This window comes from Vanessa cardui, chromosome 2 (genome assembly GCF_905220365.1).
Source record: "Vanessa cardui chromosome 2, ilVanCard2.1, whole genome shotgun sequence".
NCBI lineage: Eukaryota > Metazoa > Arthropoda > Insecta > Lepidoptera > Nymphalidae > Vanessa > Vanessa cardui.
The window spans coordinates 12,034,105-12,059,223 of NC_061124.1; the positions used below are offsets into that span (position 1 = coordinate 12,034,105).

The window sequence follows — 25,119 nt, forward strand, 5'->3', positions numbered from 1 at the left end:
CCACTTGAATAAAGTTTTTGATTTTGATTTTGTGACAATAACCTTATAACTAATTAATAATAATTAATATGGTAGATTTGGTAGATACTTGAAAACATAAAACGTAACTAAACATACGTATACAAGATAACAAAAATACACGCCGTCTTAATAAATTTTGCGTTCTGAGACTTGTATCTAAGAAAGTGCCATGTTTAGAGTGTACACTTAAAAATATGTATATAATATTTACAATCGCAGGCAATTAAATGGATTTTTTCTATTGACAAAATGCTTTCAAACGACTCTGATAACTTTTGATATCGCCCAACGAGTTTAAAGTATCGAGTTTCAATATCAAAGTACACTTTGAAACGCTGAAATTTAAACGATTTCCTCTTACAAAGTCTTGAAGCGTCGACTCGAATAAAATAAAATACGACAGTACCTTTGTAAACTTTTAAAAGTTACAAATGAAAATATTCGTATTTCAGGAGTAAGACTTTCGCAATAAATTCATTCCCATATATATTATTATCAAAGTATAATTTATCTTCACGTAAACATATATAAACTTATCCAACTGATGCATCATTGCCAAATATATTTTCAAGTACGAAAAAGTTTTTATTTATCGAATTATTTATGAATCTATGTTAAAAATATATGGAACGTTTGGAATACCAATCGCTTGAAACCTTGTCGCATTAAGCATTTATCTTGTTCGTATAAAAGAAAATATTCCATCGTCTATAGGTATTGTCAAATTCATAAATGTTAAGAGATAAAACAAATATCAAAACTTCCTACACGAATTATATTTATTGTTACTGTGATATAAAATTCGCTTATTGTTATGCTTGTGTTGAAATTTCTGCTCCATATGTGAGTGTAATCTTATATGTTTTATAACTTTTTGTATCTTATCTAATTTGGTAGTAAGGCATTGTGCAAGTCCGTTTGAGTAGGTACCAAACACTCATCAGATATTCTACCGCCAAACACGGTACCTAGTACTATAATTGTGTTCCGATTCGAACGGTGAGTGAGGAAGTGTACCTACAGGCAAGGGATAGTTTCTAATTGCCAAGGTTGGTGGTGCATTGTCAGTGTCAGGAATGGCTAATATTTCTTATAACGCCAGTGTCTATGGGCGGTTGTGATTACTTACCATCAGGTGTCATATATGCTCGTCCACCAACCAATGCCAAAACAAAAAAACTCTTCTTATGTAGTCTAATCGGGTTGGTGGAATGCACATGTGGCAGAACTTCGATGAAATTACGTTCGTTCGTACGTACGTAATGAATTATAAACACAAATTAAGCAGTTATAGTGGTGCTCGCCTGGGTTTGACCCCGCAATCATCGGTTAAGATGCACACGTTCTAACCACTGGGCCATCTCAGCTCTTGGTATTAATATATGCAGAATAATTAATTCAAGGTCAAAGTATTGGCAAAGCCTAATAAACTATACGAAGTCTCGATATCGGGGTGTAATAAAATATAATGTATGCTTGTAGATCGTAAAATACATATTTGTATTATATTGTTCAATTTGTTTTATATCTTTCTGTGGAATTATGATGAAAGGAATGATTCGATCCTAAAATTTCTATTGGGTCTCTGCCTAGGAACAAAAAGAATAGCCGATATGACGCTAACGTACATATACATTACATAGTTTGTACACTTACTTGTTGTTGTTTTTTGTACTAGATCTTTTAACCTACGCTACGGATTTTAATGCCACTTTCATTGATAAACAGAATGATCGAAGAGTAAGGTTTATATGTATAATACAGGCATATCATAGTTGTCACGGTAGCATGCGTAAGAAATCCCGTGGCGTCCGCGGAAAGACGGAGAGGGTACCGCTGATTTTTTAGTGGGTAAACCCGGTGTGCTTGGGCGCACTCGGCGTTTAGGGCTCCGGGGAGTCTCGCACACCTCCTCACTTTCCATCACGTGGGGCAAGCGCGTAATGCGTTTTTCCAGTGAGAAAAAAAGGCATATCATAGTTGAGAATGGTCGGGAAAATCGGGAAATTTTCTTTTTATTCTTGTTCTTTAATCAAAAGTTGCATATGACCCTTATTATACCAAGATGGCCCAGTGGTTACAGAAACACGTGCATCTTAATGATTGCAGGTTCAAACCGAGGCAAGCACCACTGAATATTTACGTGCTTATTTTGGTGTTTATAAATGATCTCGTGATCGGCTGTAAAGGAATACATTGCGAGGACACCTATGTTTCTAATTTCATAGAAATTCTGCCACATGTGTATTCGACCAACCCTCATTGGAACAGCGTGATGGAATATGTTCCAAACAACCTTCTCCTCAAAGGAAGAGGAGGCCTTAGCAAAGCAGTGGGAAATTTGCAGGCTCTTGTATACTAGTGTGAAGCCGGCAAGGAAGCTAGTGCTTATATGTATAAAAATGAAATATCAATGCCGAACTCATCACTAGATCTCCGAAAATATTGGCCCGATTGATCTGAATCTTTAGTTCCGATGAACTTGAGGATGCGGCACATTTTGCGATGAAAACGCTCATTGTGAAAGCATATTGAAAGGCGAGAAGTGAGAGGTAACTTTGAATATTCTCTTTCAGTACAAAGTTGGATCGGATTATTAAATAAGAAAAGCCTTTAATTGACACGACCGTTCAAAACGGAACGGATAAGATAGGCTGTAATTGACACGTGATAGAAAAAGGGCGATCTCTAGTTCAGGAGAAGGCTTTGTACAAACCTGTGAATATTGAAGATTGCGAAAAAATTGCAAAATTTATGAAAACGGCTGTGCGTGCGTAAATGTGTCAATCACATAAATCGTCTTCATAAAACGTAGAAAAATGCGTGTTCTTTCGATTTCAAAGTCGGAAAAGTGAGTCATAAACTAGTATGGTACCGTTTTTGCTTGAAAAAGACAAACATAGAATACATAATACATATCATTTACAATTTAATAAAATAAATTAAATATATATTTAAGAAAATGCTTAATCTTGGAGAAGATGACAATTGACTCATTGAAAGCATTATAAGTACTAGTAATACTGTAACAAACATATTATCTATAAACATTGAACAAACAATGTAATCATGAATCAAATCACTTCTGTTTAATATGAACACAGTGTGAAACATAGAAGTTTAAGATCTCTTTTGAAGTCCCGCGTAATTCTGTTTCGTGTACACTTTACGACACCTCGTAGGGTTGCTACATTATCATCATTACATCGTATAAAACAAAGTCGCCTACCGCTGTCCGTCCCTATATATGCTTAGATCTTTAAACTTTTACATCGGGTTTTGATGCGGATATATTTAGTAGATATATTAATTCAAGAGAATATTTTATATGTAAAATACATACACAATATAGTAGAGAAACCCTGATAACAATTATTTACGCTTAAATTGCAAACGCCCTTCAAGATAATTCAAAATAAAGTAGTAAAGCGTTGTCCACCTTAAGAAGGTCCATCTCTTAGGACATACCCACAATATTAATTTTTTATCAGTTACTTCCTACGAGAAATACTTAAAAAAGAAGCAATTTTTAGCTGTTTAACATTAATCCTTATCCAATGAAGTACCTCAGATACATTGTGTATTGAATAAAGATCAATACAGCCCTTTGGAGCATATAATTTTAATGAATGTTTTCAAAGATATTACAGATGAAAAACAGAATAAAAACTCTAAACGTACTAAGACATACTGACGTATTATATTTAATATCAGCTTTGCACCCACGTGAAACTGAGGCGGTCGCTAGTATACTATATACCTACTTATTATTTATTATATGGAATACCGTACTATAGGGTTTCAATTTCGTCTTTGGATTTGCATATATTAGACTATTGTTCTACATATATTTTGCGTATATTACGATTTGATAAATATATAAGATTTCGCAATAAAGTACCGTTTTATAGTGTGGGTCGTTGTCTGGATTTCATTAAAGTGGAGATCAAGTCTTGCTCAGGCATAAACTTCCTTTTCTCGAAGCCATTCAGGGCAATTTGGAAAACGTGTAACTTCGTTTCGGACAAGATAGAAACTGGACTTTTATGGCACCAAAATAATGGCTCACTATTTTTCCAAATTTCTCTAGTAGTCACTCAATGACCGATCATCAAAGCTCTATTAAAAATAAAAATATTTATTATTATTATTATTATATGAAAATTATAAATTAATGTCAGTCAATGTATGTTTGTTTGTATGTCATATACTTATCAGTTGAATGACATTGATATCAAGATATAATTACACAAATCATCCATTAACTACTATCACCAACATTATTTAATGCAATCCGCCAGCGCAAACAATTTGAGTAGACCAAAATATAAGTACTTCCAAGCCGCTTTGATATCGATTTAGTCTTTGACATCTCTAATTTAATACACATAGTACTGTCGATGAAGCCCCGCAAAACTAATAATCCTTGAAAAAAAAAGTTAAGCATTCCATGGAATAATATAGCAGCTTATATTACAATTTTATTTTCACATATTATAACTCTTACTAGACAAAGTACAACATTGTAACTTTTATAATGTACTGATGTTCCTACGTTATTATCACATAGTAGTAAGATTAAAATACATCGTAACACAATGGTACAGCCAACATCAACTGGATCTATACAAAAGCCTTTATCTTCGTTTTACAAAAGGAAAAGTTTGCAAATTCATGCAGTGACGTGACGAGGGGAATTAATGACTCTGCAAAAGTAATATGTTGTATTTTAAGTGAAGTACGCTTGTGCTCACAGTGTATCGAGTTTATTCATGAAGTTTATAAAAAACATACTTCAGTGAATATAAATGTTTTGCGTGACTAAGCGAGTTTGATTACATACATGCTATTACGTATTGTTATTGATAGATGTTGCAGTAAAATTATGGAGTACTAAAGAACCGGCTTTGTATCATTGCAATGCTGATACTATATATACTCAGTGGCGGCATTAACCAATTAGCCCAGTCATTTAAGACAATTAATTCATTATAATTCCAAAAGTTTTCAAATTTTTATATAAGGTCGGGAATGGTATTAAAACAAACTATAAAATTTTGCAACCTGTTCTGCGTCCCGGAACATTGTTAAAAATGCAATAAATGATAATTTGCTCTGTTCTTGACACCAAAATTCCAAAAGTTCTGCAAAGTTGGAGTGGTGTTAAATATATTATTTTACATCACGTGTCAAATTTGCAACCAATTTAAGTATACGGAACATTTTTTGTTATTAAAAATTAATGTTTTTCTTTATTAAACTGAAGGAAAACGTTCCAAAAGTTCTGCAAATTTGACAGATGTATCGGAAAAATATACCGAACGATTGTCTGAATTTGCAACCTTTTATGTTGACCGGAACAGGTTTATTTATAATTCTTTTTAGTTCGTGGTCATTTTTGCGAGTAAGCTGGTCTCGGAATAATTACAAAAGTTTTGAAACTTGGTTGCAAACTTCAAAAACATCTATTCTGATGCATTTACAAATTTGCAACCTCATACGCGATCCGGAACTTAATGCAATTTGCAAAAATGTATTTTTTTTATTTTTTCACCTTCAAGAAAATTTCAAAAGTTCTGCAAATCGAGGGGACTGTTTAATTTTGGGATTAATGTCAGTATTTGAATTTGCAACCATATCCGGAATTCGGAAATATTTTTTTATCACATTCACGCAAAATATTATTTCCGTACACATCGCTGTTATATATTCAGGGCCTAACTATTGTGCTATATGAAGCATTTAATATTTTTCAGCATGCTTCATCAACAATTTATTCTACTATTCAATTTTTCATTATCTTTTAAAGGTACTATGGATCCCCCTAGTTCATCTTTCTATTAATGTAAAGTCGTCTCTCAAATAAATCAATACTATACCATTCACATGCTAATTAATCATTGAAATTGTTTGTAACAAAATTTGTTTCTAACAGATGTTAGTATAGTACTATTTTCAACCGACTTCCAAAAGGAGGAGGTTATCAATTCGTCTGTATTTTTTTTTTTTTTTTTTTTTGTGTTTGTTTTATGTTTGTTACCTCATAACTTTTCATTGGGTGGACCGATTTTGATAATTTTTTTTTTTGTTTGAAAGGTAGTGCTTCCCGTGGGGTCCCATTTTTTTTATTTTTTTTCCGATGATGGTATCCATATGAAAACGACATAAGTCTTAAATTTGCATTATGTATATGCGCGACAAATAGGTGAATAACTGAAAATCACGTTAACCAATTTTGATAATTCTTTTTTTATTATAAAATATATACTTCAAGGGTAATTTGGTGAAAGTTTGGTAAGGTTCTGAGCACAGGATCCATGACAAAGTAACGAAACGGAAGGGAACGGAACAATTCTGCGGAGCACGTTAGCGATACTCGGTCGAATCTTTTATTTATAGGTTATTTGGATATTTGAGTCACCTTCTGTAATGTGGTTATGTTTATGTAATTATCATAGTCGAATATTATAATCAACTAGCTACCCACCCCGGCTTCGCACGGGTGCAAAACTGATACTAAATATACTACAGAATTTGTTTATATACGACATCACATCGAAAACTTCTAAAATTATGAGTGTTTCTTTACTATATTGTTCATGTATTATATACACAAACCTTCCCCTTGAATCACACTATCTTTAAAAAAAAAAACCGCATCAAAATCCGTTGCGTAGATTTAAAGATATAGGGACAGAGAAAGCGACTTTGTTTTATACTATGTAGTGATGGAACTCCTATACGGCTCGCAGTTAGGGTGCGATATGGGGCAGAATTTCTTACTATCTTTAATCAAATTTTGTGAATGTGATGTGATGTCATATGATGTACGAAATATAGTTGGTCTTTTTCAAAGTTTTTTTGCTGAGTTCGATTACAGCTCTTTCGAGGGATCCTTGTAGTTTACGCCGCGTGACGTATTAAATCCGCATTTTCGAAAGTCTATTTTTGCTTTATTCGCAAATTTCCTTTGAAATTGTCCTCGAAGTAGTTTCTGACTCATATAAACGGAACGCTTAATCTATCCATATTAAAAAAAATTAGTTAGTCAACATCAGCTTCACTTAAAATCAAAAAATAAATAAAATTTTAACAAAAAGAAAAACCGACTTCAAACAAAACACTATTTTAAAACAAATGAATATGCACGAAAAAATAATAAAAATAATTGCGTATTCAACATATTTTTTAGAGTCTTCCTAAGTTAAATGAAATGAAAAATATTAGACTACTTAAAAGTCGATTAACGATTATATCATGTAGTTATAATTATTGTTATATTTGGAGTCGGTGTCAGCCAATAAAACCCTACAGTATATCTATCAAAAAACAATACGAGAATACTTTAACAAATATGTTTTTTACAAATTACCTTTTACACAATAACGTACTGGATCAATCAAGGGGCTCGTATCGCTTCTTTCTTTTGATTGTTGGGGCAAGGGCACCGTGGCTGACACCGGCTCCAAATATGCCAATAACTATAACTACATGATATAATCGTTAATCGACTTTTAAGTAGTCTTATATTTTTCATTTCATTTAACTTAGGAAGACTCTAAAAAATATGTTGAATACGCAATTATTTTTATTATTTTTTCGTGCATATTCATTTGTTTTAAAATAGTGTTTTGTTTGAAGTCGGTTTTTCTTTTTGTTAAAATTTTATTTATTACATGACAGGTGATTATGCCAAAAATAAACGTGTACGCCGGTACGTATTTTTTGATTAATAAAACGAATTGAACCTACGCATTGTCGTCCATTAATGTTTACTTACCTTTCTTACGAATATTTAATATCCTCATACTTTTTTCTATACTTTTTAAATACTTATTATGTCTAGATTAATTTTTTCAACGGTAATAAAATTAAAAAAGTCGATTTATGCAAATAACACAAGGTTCCGGGTCTTGTGCGAAGTTGCAAATTTCAATAGTGGTATCGATCCCAAAATGAGACCAAGGATAACAAAATGCGAAAAATCGATTTTTGCAAAGAACACAAAGTTGCGGATCTCATGTGGGGTTGCAAATTTTAATACTGACATGCACCTCAAAGAAATAATCATTGGCTCGATAAGCAAAACTTTTGCAATTTTTTCGAAAATGAAAAATGCCGTAAAGTTAAATTTCCGACATCACACAAGATTCCGGATAGCGTGAGAGGTTGCAAATTTCAATACTAACATTAATCCCAAAATTAAACAGTCCCCTCGATTTGCAAAACTTTTAAAATTTTCTTGAAGGTAAAAAAATGAAAAAATTACATTTTTGCAAATTGCTTAAAGTTCCAGATCACGTATGAGGTTGCAAATTTGTTAATGCATCAGAATAGATGTTTCCGAAGTTTGCAACCAAGTTTCAAAACTTTTGTAATTATTCCGAGACCACCTTACTCGAAAAAATGACCACGAATTAAAAATAATTATAAATAAACATGTTCCGGTCAACGAAAAAGGTTGCAAATTTATACAACCGTTCGGTATATTTTTCCGACATATGTGTCAAGTTTGCAGAACTTTTGGAACGTTATTATTCAGTTTAATTAAAAAAAACATTAATTTTCAATAACAAAAACTGTTCCGTACACTTAGATTGGTTGCAAATTTAATACGTGATATGAAATAGTATATCGAAAACTTCCCTAAGTTTGCAGAATTTTTGGAATTTTTTTCACGACCATACAGCCAAAATTAATTTAATTGCAATTTTAACAATGTTCCGGACTGCGGACAAGGTTGCAAAATGAGATTTATTGTCGTCCCAATGTACCATTCACTTGACCGAAGTTTGAAAACTTTTGGAATTATAGTTAAATTTTCGATTTTGAATGTCTATAATGACTGGACTAAATAGGCTAAGTAGGCTGATCTAGAGGGGCGACAAATTTAGCCCAAATATGTTATTATCTTACAGAAATTAAAAAAAAAGCTTATAATTATATGTATACATATAACGTTCGTAATCCGTATAGTCGTCAATACATAGTGGGTTTGAAAAATAATCTAGTAACTCACAGAAATATCACCTAGTCTATAATTATGCTAATAATGGAAAAAAAAACCGATGTAATGAGGATAGAACACAAATCATAAATGTTGCAAAAAAAGTAGGGGCGGTGGCTAAAAGTTGAATAGCCTACTAACCCACTCGCGGCAGATTTGTATAGGTATACTGCAAAATGTCTTAAAACTGTGTTCACTGTTTATCTAGTCATTCTTTATTATATTGTGCATGTATATAAACCTTCCTCTTGAATTGATCTATCTATTTAAAAAAACCGCTTGAAAATCCTTTATTTTCACTCGCATATGATAGGTTGTCAAACCTAAGGATTATTGTATGAATCATTATATATCTATCATATTTTGTGGTTTAATTAATTAAAAAGGAAAAAAATCCACTTCAATGAAAATATAAATTGCTTGTTCTATTGAAATAAATCGTGTATATTGGAGTAAAATTAATTTGGATTCGATGTCTACAATTTTTATTAAGATACGCGAGACAAAAGAAATATTGACGAACGTACTCTTGAAATTTCGATCTCAACAAATCGGGCTCGATACAATAACTTAAAAATTCAAAGTTAATAAGGTCACATCTTATTATATTCAGAAATATGTAAATGATAGTCATTTTACGAATTTTGTGTTCAAAAGAATGGATAGAATGGGAGATTCTATTTCAGGAGTAGTACACTTTGTCATAACCAGTTATGTATCCACTTAACTACCTAAGCTGAGCTGAGATGGCCCAGTGGTTAGAACGCGTGCATCCTAACCTATGATTGCGGGTTCAAACCCAGGCCTTTGTTTATAATTCATCTCGTCCTCGGTGGTGAAGGAAAACATCGTGAGGAAACTTGCATGTGTCTAATTTCATTGAAATTCTGCTACATGTGCATTCGCATTGGAACAGCTTGGTGGAACATGTTCCAAACTTTCTCCTAAATGGAAGAGGCGGCCTTATCCCAGCAGTGGAAAATTTACAGGCTGTTACTTTACTACTTTAACGATCTAATAACTGACTTGTTATAGCACACAAAAAAGGACCCGCTGAGTTTCTATCAGCTCTAGGTTTTTCCTTTTCCGAATCAGTAGTAGTGCTTAATTTGACTATCAATAAATAAGTCTAATGCTTCTATATTGAATATAGGAATTTGAGTTTAAGTTTGACTTTAGATATCCTTTAACTGAACTCTGGGTTTATGGAAAAGAATGAAGATGTGTGAGGTTTGCTAATATATCCGGTCTTCTATGATAGTGACTACTGAAATTAGTTAGGAGGATAATGTTGACTTTGATCGTCATTAACTTTGAATTTACTTTTATAGCAGAAGAACCAAGATATCTCTCGTACCAAGTTGATTTCAAATAAATTCTGAAATTATGTAACAGGTACTTTTTGGGCACTATTATGGTAAATATTATTAATATAATGTTTTCTTTTATTAGACAATGTGGGGGTTTCGATAACGGGTCCTTGCAGTGCGTCAGGAGGCTGGGAGCCAGAAGTTCACCAGATCTCTCTCCGGGTACCAACGTATCAAGACAGCTGACCTGGAGAGTAACATCCACAACACGGTAAATATTTCATTAAAGTCATATGTTTATTCCCAATATAATATCAGAACCATCTATGTCGTGAATCAGAGAAGTCAATAGATTTTTCTGCTCTAAGTAACGCACTTTTTTTTAGTTATTTTATTTAATTTTTAATCGTTTGTCTCGTTTACCTACATACCGTAATTTATCACCAGATGTGACTAGTTTGTAATGACGATTCAAAATCCCTTAGGCTCTATTCGAATATGGTATGAGTATTTTGATAGATAAAATATAGACAAAGTTACCGCTGATAAATTTAATGTTTATCATAAAATCCATGTTATACACACAATACTAAATCCACACTTTTTTATCTTGTTGTTTGTAAATACTATAGAATGTTGTTTGTTAACTTAACAAACTTTTGAATATAATATTTATTATAGTAAAAATATCTGCGGGATATTGTTGCTCAAGGAAGGATTTATTGACTTTGCGAAATCGGAAACTTTGTCTTACAAGTTTGTCTTCCTTTATTGTGTTTATTATACGGCATTTGTGCTTCATTATCAACCATATTTTTCTTTTTCTGTGAAAAAAAAACAAAAAAACGCCCTCATGAGTCAGATGATGGTATGTGGTCACCACATAGAAGTGGGTTCGGTATAAACTGTTAATCATTCCTTACATCCCCCAATGCCGGACTCTCTTGGGAATTAGGATGTTAAATCTTGGGTTTGTAGTTAAATTTCATTCACTTTTAGATCTGAACACATGACTGGCGGAAGAATATGTGCCTGTCAAGTACTTACCCTGGTAGATTTGTACATAGCCCTACCAAAAAGTGACCTGAGGTTGAATAACTATATGTAAACGGTAATGCTATCTGTTTATATATTGTAAACTATAAAAGTTTATTTCTAAATTTCCCTAGAATCTGGAGTCTAGATCCAACATTACAAATAGTCCATGGTGAAATTAAAAAAAATTGTGTCAATAAGACTCTTTGGATTTGACTATGGCGTCTCCATTTTTTTAAATTAATTCGAAATTCAAATGTATTTTGTGTGTGAACGACGCTGATGCAATGTGTCTTTCAGCTTCTTCAATACAATTGATTGTATGAGATTCTTTATTCAATCGTACTTAAGGATCATAATAAAAATCAGTGATTCGTTTTTCATGGCACTTAAGAGAACTTCATGTCCACATTTAGCTAGAAAGCTATTTGATCTTCTTATTGAAATTTTATTAGATTCAATCAGTAAGTACCATTTGTCTTTTTAATGTCAAATATTTAATTAAATTTTCCTTTTTAAGAGGAGTTTCTATTTTATCAAATAAAAGTAATAAAGGTGTATTTTGTCTGATAAAATATGACACTATACATCCTCCTTTCTCGGAAAAAAATTCAAGGTAAAATGTCATATAATAAATCTTCGTGTTCAAATAATACTTATATTATAAATGTGAAAGTAACTCTGTCTGTTTCTCGTCACCGAGCCAGTGAACCGACCCTAAAGAAATATGACATAGAAATACCTTGAATAAGGACATTGGCATATAAATTATGGTATCAACGAGAAATTACGGAATCAACTGAAAAAATAAATTTGACGGTACGAATCACATAACTTTATCAAAAGCACTCGGAAATAACAGTATAATCGTGGTACATATATTGTGAAATCGTATGTTTTGATACACTAGAAGTTTAAACTTAGCTTGAAGGAAATATGATAATCATTTCTCATAATTTCTTCAAACTCCATCCAATCCGTTGATTTTCATGCAGGATAAATATCTTAATTGTATTTAATTACCCAACGTTAACTGGTAGGAAATATTAATTAGGCACTGAGTTTTATGTTTATTTCTCCATGCATTCCGAACCGGTGGGTAGCCTTACATTTAATTGAATTCGATGAAATTCTGATTCCAAATTATTCACGTAAAGAACGTTTGAATTTTTTTTTAAACTGAATCCACAAGTAAAGATAGGGATCCTGTTAGTATAAGTACATTCCACACTTATTTTATTTTGTGCTTTTGTTATACTTTATGCTTAAAATATAAAGCTATATTTAAAAAAGCATAGGTGTTTTGCATAAGTGTTTTTGGTGTTAAATTAAATATTGATGCTTAATATTTAGCAGTAGAACAAAACATAAATGTTTCAAAAACATGGGGCTAAGTTAACTCGTAGATAATATTACTAGACTTAGTAGGAGTTCTAAAATATGGCGTACTTAGTTTTTGAAAAACCATCTGGATAGGAACTGTGCACTCATTGTATATTATACCGTCAAAGCCAGTGTTGTAAAGTTACCATTTTTAAGGTTGATAGCGCTTTGGCTATTCAAGATATGATTAATATTTATTATAGAGAATATAACTCAACCACATACCACGAGATGCCCTATATACCTATTTTTCCTTTCGCCCAGGACGCAACGTAACAAAATTGGCATGAGCGTATCTCAACCGCAGTTGAGTTATATGAATGGTTGCGGCAACGGTACGGGGTCAGGGTCAATGAGGAGAGGTCGAGATGTTGCCACACAGACTCCACCGAGCATAGCAGCCGAGACGAGACGAGCTCGACTGATTCCACTGAAGCTGACTCTGGCAGCACCAAATGCCCTGTCTCTAAGGTTGGTAGTATAAGTTTTTAAAGTATTATACTTCGTAAGTATAAGTAATCTTGAATTATCAGTGAAAATATAATTATTACTACATCATTCGCTAACCTTCGCGTTTATTCTACATATTTTTAGGATTTTCGAAATCTATAACGGGTTCTGTTTTGGTTCAATTTCATTGTAAGCTTTATTAATAGTATTTTCGCCTTCTAAAATTAATTACAAGCAATTTAGAATCCTCTTTAATTTTTTGCACATCTACAGCTACAGTTTTTCAAAATTAGATTATAACTTCTAAATGTAGCCATCGTCTCATAATCACTGGGACAAAAATTGACTTACGCTATTAATATATAAGATAATAATAATTTTAAATCTTGTACAAAATACATTCTTACGATAACACTGCATATGTAAAAACAGTGAGTCGTTGTCAACGCCTACCTCAAACAAACATTGATTAATTATAGTTTAGATTTCAATAAAAAAATGATTCCATGTGTTTACATGCGTTTGCGTGTATATGTATGTGTTAACGTGTAAACATGTGGATGATTAATTTCAGAAATATATTCGGTAAAAAAAAATTAGACCGTGTCTCGGCAAACGTAGTGTAGGACGTCCTCAGGTACGGTGGATTTACGCAAGACGGCTGGTAGGAGCTGGTAGGCGTGTAGAGGCCTCTGTCCAGCAGTAGACTAAATATATGGTGATGATGAAAAAAAGTTAGCTTCATTTCGATTTTCTTACGTATATTGTTGGACATTTAATGTATTCTTTATTTTTTCTTATGATAACTAAATACATATTAAGACACTAATTTAATTTCAAAAGATACCTAAATGTTTTTTACTGTTATTTAATTTCGGTTTAAAATAAAGATACCAACTTTACATGCGTATATTATATTTCTCAAGAGACGATGATAGGAAGAAATTCTACCTAAGCAACTGAGATTACCTTATCTGAAATTACATTTTTAGCAAGACGTGCCGTCGGATGAAGTAAAAAGAAATTTGTTTACTGAATAAACGTAGAATAACATTCGTTCTTTAATTATCACTACGTAGTATAAAACAACGTCGCTTTCTCTGTCCCTACATCCCTATATAAGCTTATATATAATATAATCTTTAAAACGATGCAACGGATTTTGATGCGGTTTTTTTTTATAAGGATTTCGTATATAACACATAGACAATATAGTAAAGAAACACTTATAATTTTAGAAGTTTCTAATGTTATTTCGTAAATAAACAAATTCTGTAGTATATTTAGTATCAGTATTGCACCCGTGCGAAGCCGGGCTTGTCGCTAGTTATTATTAAACCATAATACGTTTTTTTACATGAAATAATGAAACCATGGAATGATTAGTCAAAGATCTACTTCTATTCAGGAAAGGTTTCATATTAATTTGTAACGCAGTCCTTAGAAAAGGATATTACGAGATTTCCTCTAACGCTCTCTGGAGACTACGACGTTTTCTTCACCACACAACACAATGAATGAAAACGATAGTAGAATAAATCAAAATATACTTTATTAAAGTAGGCTTTCACAAGCACTTTTGGATCGTCATTTTACAAATATATTAAGTGAAGCTATCACCGTTCGGAAAGTAGATTTCACCGAGAAGAACCGGCAAGAAGCTCAGTAGTTACTCTTTTTCAACATTAAAAAATACAGTCAGGTTCGGTAGTTACAATTATATATGTTAATATACCTTCTTTACCATACATGTATTATTGATGTTAGTATTGCATTAACAACATTTTCTATTTAGTTTTGATAATAGTATAACCTTTTTGCACGAAAAACATTTTGAACCTGAAATGAATTAATTATAACTTTGTTACCAATTAAGCGATACGAATGGGCTCTGAGTATAAATACTTGAGCCTAATTTTGCGGTTTTGTTACCAAACTATTCCGAATGAAGATTTAAATAACTTTTGTAATTTATTTTCGTCGCTCGGAATATTCGGTTCTGTGATTCCAATTAGTGTCATTAAATTAAGACTATTTTATTTTACAATTATATTACAAAAATGTAATTTCAAAAGTTGATTTGAAGGAAAATATACCTTTTTTAAAGATTTTGTAATAAATGACCAAATGACTCGAAGGCGTGCAGCTTTAGCGATGATTGCGAATTAAGAACCATCACCATTGCATTATCATGTGCGTGATTTGTGTGATTCGTATCTGGTGCTCGGTGGTGAAGGTAAACATCGTAAGGGAATCTGCATTTGTCTTATTTCAATGAAATTCTGCCACACGTATATCTACCGCATTGGAGCAGCGATGTTGATATAAGCTTTGAGACTTCTCTTTAAAATGGAAAGGTGGCCCGGCAGTGGGACTAAAGAGGAATTGTCATAATGTATTTTAATCAGTTCCATTTTTAAAATGCAGATTATTTTTAGTGGTCTTAAAAGGTAACTTCGTTTCTCTGATAATACATTCAAAAAATAACGATCATTTGAAGTTAAGTATTGCAGTTTTACTCTTAATTTTTCGCAAGACGATTTACGACAATTTCATTTTGGAATTCTTTAAAAATTCACGAACACACACAACATTGTTTCAACTTATTAATTAGAGAAAATTAATTTCGTCGCCAACAATGCGTTAAAGACGAAAACGTTTCGTTCTTCAAGACGCAACTCAGGGGAGTTGTGATTATATTTAATGTCTTACCCTCGTTGAGATTTATGGCGGGAGTTGTTCGTGATACAAAACATTTCACTTACAATGGTTAGGTAACAACGCATAGTTTTGGTGATATTTGTAAAACCCGAAACACTAAAAGAGGAGATTTTCGTAATGTCTAACAAAATAAATACTACATCAGTATACATTTAATCTCATCGTGAAAACATCGTGAGGAAACCTGCATGTGTCTAATTTCATCGAAATTCTGCCACGTGTGCATTCCACCAACCCGCAATTGAACAGCGTGGTGGAATGTGTAACAAACCCTCTCAGACGAAATTTCTAGGCATTATTCTCGATAACAAACTGAATGGAATTTGTCACTCTGAGCATGTTATTAAAAAATGTGAAAAGGCTATTAACGTCCTTAGAGCAGTCTCAGGAGTCTGGTGGGGAGCTCACCCCTATTCTCTCAAACTACTGTACAATGCAATAGTTCGTAGTCATTTAGACTACAGACTGTTTGTTTGACTTAGAACCCCTAAGTAAATCCGTGTCTGAAAAACTGAACAAAATTCAATACAAATGCCTCAGAATAGTCATAGGAGCTATGAAAACTACTCCCACTAACGTTCTGCAATTTGAATGTGTTGATCCTCCGCTTCAACTGAGAAGACAATTTTTATGCGACCGTTTTGTAGTAAAATCTTTACAGTTATCCTCTCATCCTCTTTGGTCCCATCTAAGTGAACTGTCCCAACTCTGCATTCGCTCTAGAAGTCCTTCCTTATTATTAGATAGTTTCTTAAAATTTACAACACTCCCACACCCTATCTTAAGGTTCCAGTCAAATCCTCTTTTTTCCACTCCATTCAGATCTCTAGTCTATAATCCATCTATTATTACAGATCTTGGTCTTGTTAAAGGGGCCTCTGATTCATACTCTAAATTTTAAAGATTTCTTCATCAAAATTGGTCAAATCATTTACTTATATTTACTGATGCCTCTAAACTATCCCCTGACAGCTGTGTCGGCTCAGCCTGTTGGATACCCAAATTCAAAATTGTTCTTCAATTTAAATCCCCTCCTGAAACATACATCTTTTCTGGTGAAGCAATTGCAATTTTAGAAGCCATCCTTTTTGCCCACTTCCATGACCTCAAACACACGTTAATTTTGACAGACTTTTTGAGTTGTCTGTTGGCTATTAAGGAAAACCCGTTTCGTAGTAGTCGAAAGTTTTTCATCATCCTTAAGATTAGGGAAGCATTGTTTTCTTGTCATCAAAAGGGGTTGGAATTATCGCTTGTCTGGATACCAAGGCATTCTGGTATTCCCGACAACGATACTGCAGATTCGTTTGCTAAATCTGCTATAACAACTGGCTCTCTTGATCACTTTAAAAATTCAACTCAAGACTTGTGTGCTCTAGCGAAAACTCATCTTGTTAAATCCTGGAACTCTGATTGGGAAGTATCATCAAAATATAAAGGTAGATTTTACGCAACTCTACAACCAGGTATTCCAAGGCGTCCTTGGTTTTCTCATCACAGGCAAGCTAAACGTTGGGTCACCACAACTATCTGCCGTTTACGCCTTGGACATGCATGTACGCCCGTTCATCTTTGTAAAATTAGAGTGAGAGATCACTCTTTGTGTGAATGTGGCCTTGACGAAGGTTCCTTATCCCATATACTGTTTTCTTGCCCCAAACTCCTCCATCCTGTATACGACGTTCTCCCTCCCAAAGTTCCTCGCCCTATTAAAGTTGAATGTTTGTTAATGTGTGTGTTTAGTCCACTTTGTAAATTTTTATGTAAATATATTGAGCGTAATAAATTTAAGGTGTAAATATTTTTGTGATCGTTCTTATTTGATGTTTTAATAATCATTTTATATATTTATCTAATTATGTATATATTATTGTATTGTTTTAGGTTATGGGTTAACAGAGAGTCCACTACTATTGTGCCCTTAAAATTAATTTAAGCCTGCAATCTCGACTGAAAAAAAACAAACCCTCTCTTTAATGGAAGAGGAGGCCTTAGCCCAGCAGTGGGTAATTTTCAGGCTGTTACTTTACTTTACTTTTATACACTTAATTTATGCCAGAAGACTCAGAGAACTTAGGAAAATATTTTACCCGTTTTTTTTTTTTAAGTTTCCTTTTTTTGTTCCTACATGGTCGAGCATCACAGAGTATGCCGAAGATTTTCTTTTTAAAAATAACAGAGATGACCCACGTTCAATACTATCAAAAGAATAAGGGTTCAAATCTGAGATACCCAATCTATGTAGGTGTCAATTTTGTTATCCATATGCACTCAGTGGAATCTCTGTGTTGGTTACAAAACTGAAAAATTTCGTTTTATTTGTCTCTATTGAATCTCAATTTCTATAGGCAGATGTGACTGCCTATAGAAATTGACAATATTAGAAATATTCTTTATCTAAGCTTTTTTAGGTACTGATCTCACATCATCAATGCTACACTAACCTTGGCACGGAGATGGTATGTTCCTTATGCTTGTTACACTGTAAAAGACTGTTATTATGATTCATTATATTTAAGTTACACAGTCTTATGTAATTCTAATTATGGATAATATATATTTTTGGTTATTTTCCGAAAAATTTAAATATAGTTTCGTACGAGTTATATTCAGCGAACTCTTCCGTGTCTGTGCATATTAAATAAGGCAGCGGTGACATTTAACTACTATTTTTTAAAATTTAAATAAAGTGCAGACGAAGCTAAATACGTATGTGTGTTTTCTTCAAAGCAAAGACAAAGATATCTTATCATGTCTGTCACTGTCATTGTATGTGCACTAGGAGTAAGGATAAGCTTATAACGCCAAGTTTCCGACTCCGCAAAGTCAATAGATCCTTCTTGAGGCAAGGTATCCGTTTCTATAATAAAATTCCGCAGAAATTTTTAACTTTGCCGTTTAGTAAATTCAAATCGTTTGTAAAAAATACATTGGTAGAAAAAGCATATTATTCGATACAAGATTTTATAGATGATAAAAAAGCGTGGATTAATACCTGTTGACTTCCAAGCAGGATACATTAATTGAAATAATTGTACTTAATTAACATGACGTTGTATTTTTTAAATGTTAATAAAGAGTAACTACTGAGTTTCTTGCCAACCGTCAAGAAACTCAGTAGTTACTCGATAGAATCTACTTTCCGAACCGGTGGTAGCTTCACTTAATTGTAAAATGACGATTCAAAAGTGCTTATAAAAGCCTACTTGAATAAAGTTTATTTTGATTGTGATTTTTTTGAAACTATAAAATAATCTATTGGATAAAAACCTGGCTTCGCTCGGATAAAATAAATAAAAGTAAACTTGTCATATCTATATTATATATATTATATATATATATATATATAGAATAAAATGCATTATAAAATTACGAATTATTATTTTATTTACTAAAAACGTATTACAAATAAATGTACTAAGTCCCGTACCCCAACACGAAAATATTATTTGGAACACACTTTTTGAACGCATCCGTAAACGTCAAAAATGACAGCTCGTCGAACTGTCATGTCATTGAATTTCACTGATTTAATATCAATATCTTTTGGCGAAATAATCTGTGCCTCTTCGGCACAAATAAAAGCCACAAAAAAAAAAAAAAGAAATATCTCGATTATTTTGCCAACTAAAAAAAACGTTATTTTTTAACGATATGTTATTGTGGATACGTTTTGATAGGTTCTATTAAAAATCTCCACGAAATTATTAGTACAGAATTGCGTCACCGAGTAGTCGAACAACTTGCGTTTTGTGTGACGTCTTAACTGATGTGCATTTTGAAAGTGAGTCGGCTTTTTTGTACTATTTGCTCGTGTAGTTAGAATTCATACCTAGTTACCTCTCCCACTTAACTTTTAATAATAATTTCTTAATAATTTTCAGCGAGCAACTATGTAGTTAAACTATATAGTTGGTGCTCTTGAACCTATTCAATTTATAACCTATAAAGATCTCGTGAAAAGTCGCTTAATGATATTTTGCTTATAATATGAAAATTATCTGTTAGGATTCACATTCACAGTAATTCGAAAAATGTTTAAATAAAACATAATCCAAATCGAAATATACATTATTCGTCTAGGATTTTAAGTATTTTTGGATCATTATTTTACAGAAAGTAACTAACCGTTAAGTTACCACCGATTCGGAATGTTGATTCTACCGATGATACAGTAATTTTTTTCAAACATTAGAAACATAAAGTTGCGCTTAATAAATACAATGAAAGTCACATAACATAGGATATGTTTGCCTTGAAGTCAAGACGTATTTGTATATTATATAAGACGCCATATTTATTAATATATAATTATATACATATACTCGTATTTTAAAGTTAAAAATATCAGCGGAATTTAAGTACAGAAACGACTATCATGCTACAGAAATGGTTATTTCTTGTGTTAACAATTAGATTACCACAGATTTCATAAAATTTTTCAATGTTACTATATAGAAATATATTGTAAGTATTCATACTTTGTTCAAAACATTCTGAATTGAGTCTCTAATTTTATAATTATGAATAGACCCAAGACCTTAATCGGTATTTATGGCGTTACCCCAGTAATATGCCATATGACATAATACTATGGAAACTAATATAATAAAATATACTAGACGAACGATATCAATATCAGTTAGGTGTCTAACTTATCTAACCACGAATACTGCATATCTGAGTCGTTCTATTAGAGACGATAAATGAAGATTACGGTGAAGTTTAGAATCTAATGTTTTTCCTACAAACACCGTAACCTCAGCTACGTTAAGATCATTACTACCTAATGAGTATTAATTCTATTTAAAGTAAGCTGTGTGGTCTTTGAATAATTGTAATTGACTTTATGGTTAATGGGTGGGTATATTGAAAAAAAAATGACCTATTAAGTAAAAGTTTTAAATAGGTATTGCCTAAACAAGCATTTCCTTGTATGAACAAACAAATCAAAACTATGGAACCGTGCTTTCTATTTACTAACTTTCGTTATCGAAATAACGGATACAAGGAAATTAATTAATAACATTTGTTATATAAATGACATGAATTATAATTTTTATTAAAAGATAGATCCAACTAATGGTATATGTAATCGAATATAACAAAATAAAAAAGGAGAGACAGATAGATAGATAGGGATAGAGAGTGAAAGAACTTGTGTTAGTGAACTGAAAGATGAATATTGATTCAAATAATTAAGAAAAATTCTAAAATGAAATGAAATAAAAAACTTAACTAAAATGCGCTTATGTACAAAACGACATTAAAGTGTAAACAATATTAAAACTTGATGTAAAAATTGTTTAAAAAGTTTTTCCTTGACAACAGATTCCTGGCTAACCGCAAAAAGGACAGATCGCTGTCAGCGAACGCGGTCGCCAACGAGCAGAAGGCTACGAAGGTTCTCGGTCTCGTATTTTTTACCTTCGTCCTGTGCTGGGCGCCGTTCTTCCTTCTCAACATATTATTCGCTTCATGTCCAGCTTGTATAGTACCAGGTAAGTTTGGCAAACACATTATATTACTACATACATGAATCACTTTTATTAATTATTATATAGCCTACCCATAGACATCAAATGAGTCAATATTTTATGGTATATTACAGCATATTGACATTCAATTTTTGTTTAATTTTATTTAGTAGAGGGGCCACCAAATGAGCCACTTGATGCTAACTTACTAGAAATTCCCATAAATATCTATGATGTAAGAAATATTAACCAGATCGTCAATGCGCCAACTACCATAGGGAACTGAGAAATAACTCTTTGGCATAGCACATGTCTTGCACAAACGTCAAGCTTCAAGTAAAGAATTTTCCTGTATCTAAGTCGACAAATTGTAAACGCAAAAATTCAGTAGTCGATGAGACGACTTCTCGAAATAAGAAGTCGATTATTCATCCATAAATATCCGAACTTGAATCTTGAATCAATACCAAATAATAAACACGAACGATATATAAATACAAATATTTAAATTTCGAATTCGAAACATCGAGTTAATAACGATGAACACAAACTGCTGGTCAATCGAAAATGTTTCTGATGTCTGATACTGTCAGTTTTCAGATTCAATTACGATTGTTGGTACGAATTGATTTGCTATTTCAACTTAACCGCGGCTGAGACGGGGACTTTGACGTATCATTTTCGATTTTCTATCCCTGATTAGGCGAAATTCGTGATTCGAAATGTTTGTATAATATTACGCTACTAATTTTAGCTTACACTACATGGGATAATTGTGCATTGTGAAGCAGATTTTTTTTTTCTTTTTATGTGTAGGTTGGCAGACGAGCATATGGGCCACCTGATGGTGAGTGGTCACCACATAGACAATTACGCTGTAAGAAATATTAAGTGTTCCTTGCATCGCCAATGCGCCACCAACCTTGGGAATTAAGGTATTATGTCATTGTGCCTGTAGTTACACTGGCTTACTCATCCTTCAAACCGAAACACAACAATACTGAGTACTGTTGTTTGGCGGTATAATATCTGATGAGTGTGAGGTCTGAAGCCCTAGCACCAAGTCAAGTGGATGAAGTGATTCAACAGAAAGGTTTACACATATAAAAAAATGCTCAATATTTTTATAGTATAATTAGTATCATTATTTCACCCGTGCGGACAAGACAATTTTTATTTCAAAAAGATTTCTTAATTTTCTAGTTTAAGCTAATGTAGATTTTTAAGCTGCTAATATAAGTAGTCATATTTACTGTTCTGCAAAATATCTAATATTCTGCGCGGGGGGGGGGGTCATATTATCAAATCAAGTAAGTAATTGGCACGCTGTTGGGCAAGAGATCCTCTCAAGCTTCACGATTTTTCTCCTGTTGGCATTGGCAGTATATCTTACGATATATATGCATCGGTACAATTTACAACACAGAACAAATATATTCTCCGTATTGTTTTTTTACTATTTCATCTATGTATATTATTCATTTTATGCATTGGCAAAATCAAAACAACTAAATTATTTTAGTTAGGAAAATATAACAACGCAAGATGAATATCTAATTAATGATTTCGAAAAACGAATCAAACTTTTTAATTGTATTGGGGCATCGGTCACGACTCATTCTGCCATTCGAAATGTTAATTCGTCTGTTGTATTATAAGTTTTAATGGCTTCCAACCGAAATCTTTCCCGACTTTTCCCACCGCTAAGATTTATTTGTTTTACAAAAGCCGCTGGTTTAATAATTATCTTTGTTGGCAATCGTTTTGTTAATTGTTTTAGTTTATATTATTATTATAGTATTTACTAGTGTCCCGCCCAGGCTTCGCACGGGTTGACGTAAGAATTTTTTTTTAATTTTTATTTATTTAATTTTGTTGCTTTGTTAAACATAGTAATGTCTTTATTATCCAAATGAAAACTCCTTGGTGGTTTGATTTGAAAGTGGTGAAAAAAAATATATATATATATATATATATATCTGATATATATATAGATATCACACGATAGTGTGATATCGTAATTAGATTATTTTATATCGTCAGTAAAGTTATTTGTTAAGTTGTTGTTAAATATTGTAGACTACAAGCGTAAAATACAGATATATTTGGACAAAACACAAAAAATAAAAATTAAAACTAAAATAGATTATTTCTATTTTAGTTTTATTATAATCAAACAAAATAGATTATTTATATTTTAGTTTTAGTTTTTTAATCTAAATTATCTAATTTTTTACTAAAAACAAAAATTTAAACGATTATTTTATGTGTTGTACAACGAGCGTACTTATGGCTGAATTAGCCATCTCTTCCAGACAACCCAATATGAGAGAGGTTTTTACAAAAACATCTGGGTAGGCGGTGAAGTCATTAACATATTATATACATACAAATATTTACAGACTAATACAAATAATGAAGAAATACCAAACGCTAAGAAGCTGGTTTTATTTCAGAGCACGTTGTGGACATCTGCCTTTGGTTGGGCTACGTGTCGTCTACCATCAATCCCATCATCTACACAGTCTTCAACAGAACCTTTAGGGCAGCGTTCTTGAGACTACTAAGATGCCATTGTAGCAGGTAAGACTTATTTTTCACACATACATAGATTCAAATTTCTTTTACACACACACATTTATAATGCATAAACACATGGACATATTCATTTCGTGTATTCATTATTATAAAACTAAATATTTCAAGGATGAGATAATATCTTACACACACATGTAAATAATTACACGTTCTATAATGATCCTTAAATTTCGCTTTGTTATCATTTGTTTTATTTTTAAGCGCTTAAAGCAAATTTAATTAATTGTGTTCTATATTAAATGTTAATTAAACCGTTGACTCTTAAACCCGTGAAAAATATGTGACATTATAAGTCTTTTAATGAGCGGGTTATTTATGTTATGAAAATCGCAAACAAAACCAAATTAAATAGGGGGAAGGTTAATGTCAGCGTTAATTAGAATTTCCTTGGTATTCAAGCGTTCTAAGTAATCGACCATTTTGTTTTGTTTAATTTTGGAGGGGAAGATACATCGTTTAATTTGTCTTAAATTTGCCGCACACTAGATTTAAATTAACGCTGATTCTAAATTTAAATGAAATCTGAAGTGATTCGAATTCAGTATTTCATGAGTTTTTTTGAATTTGGAATATTTAATTACAGTTTGATAAACGCTAAGTAGCGGTGTAAATATCCAACTGTGGGACTCCTTCCATTTATTAAGAGGAGAAAATTTCTATCTTATTCTAATGTGGATCAAAGGAAACACACGTGTTATATGTTTACCTACATAATCATGTTGTGCTGTTCGAACTTTGAACGAATGATCATCCTTTAATGATCATCGTTTTGTATGTCATAGATCATCTCGGCTCAATAATAGTAACATATTAAATAATTAATTTCCTTTTGCTATTAACAGTATTGACAAACATTATAGAATTTGGAAATTGATTTGAATATTCTTTTTAGTTAAGCCGTTTATTGGAGATAGTAATAGGCTTTAAAATTAAATGACCTTAAAGAGTCCAGTATTAACTGTAATCGCCTACCAATCTGGGAAATTTTAAGCTGTAAGCAAGTGTTATAAGCAAAAACAACGTCAGTCAACACGTGTGCGGTCCAGTGGCTTATTTCCTTAACAATAAAACTAATAATTCTCACTTTTATTGATTAATTCCTAGTTTTTTTTCCATT

At 32.3% G+C, this 25,119-nt stretch overlaps 1 protein-coding gene across 1 annotated transcript in view; it reads left to right on the plus strand.

Annotated features, from left to right (window-relative positions):
• Nucleotides 1–25,119, plus strand: part of LOC124537968 (5-hydroxytryptamine receptor 2B) — an 83,557-nt gene that overhangs the window by 42,632 nt on the left and 15,806 nt on the right. The window contains exons 5-8 of the mRNA XM_047114970.1: nt 10,481–10,609; nt 13,021–13,227; nt 21,259–21,428; nt 23,861–23,987. Coding sequence (XP_046970926.1) covers nt 10,481–10,609; nt 13,021–13,227; nt 21,259–21,428; nt 23,861–23,987 — 633 coding nt within the window. The remainder of the gene's footprint in view (nt 1–10,480; nt 10,610–13,020; nt 13,228–21,258; nt 21,429–23,860; nt 23,988–25,119) is intronic.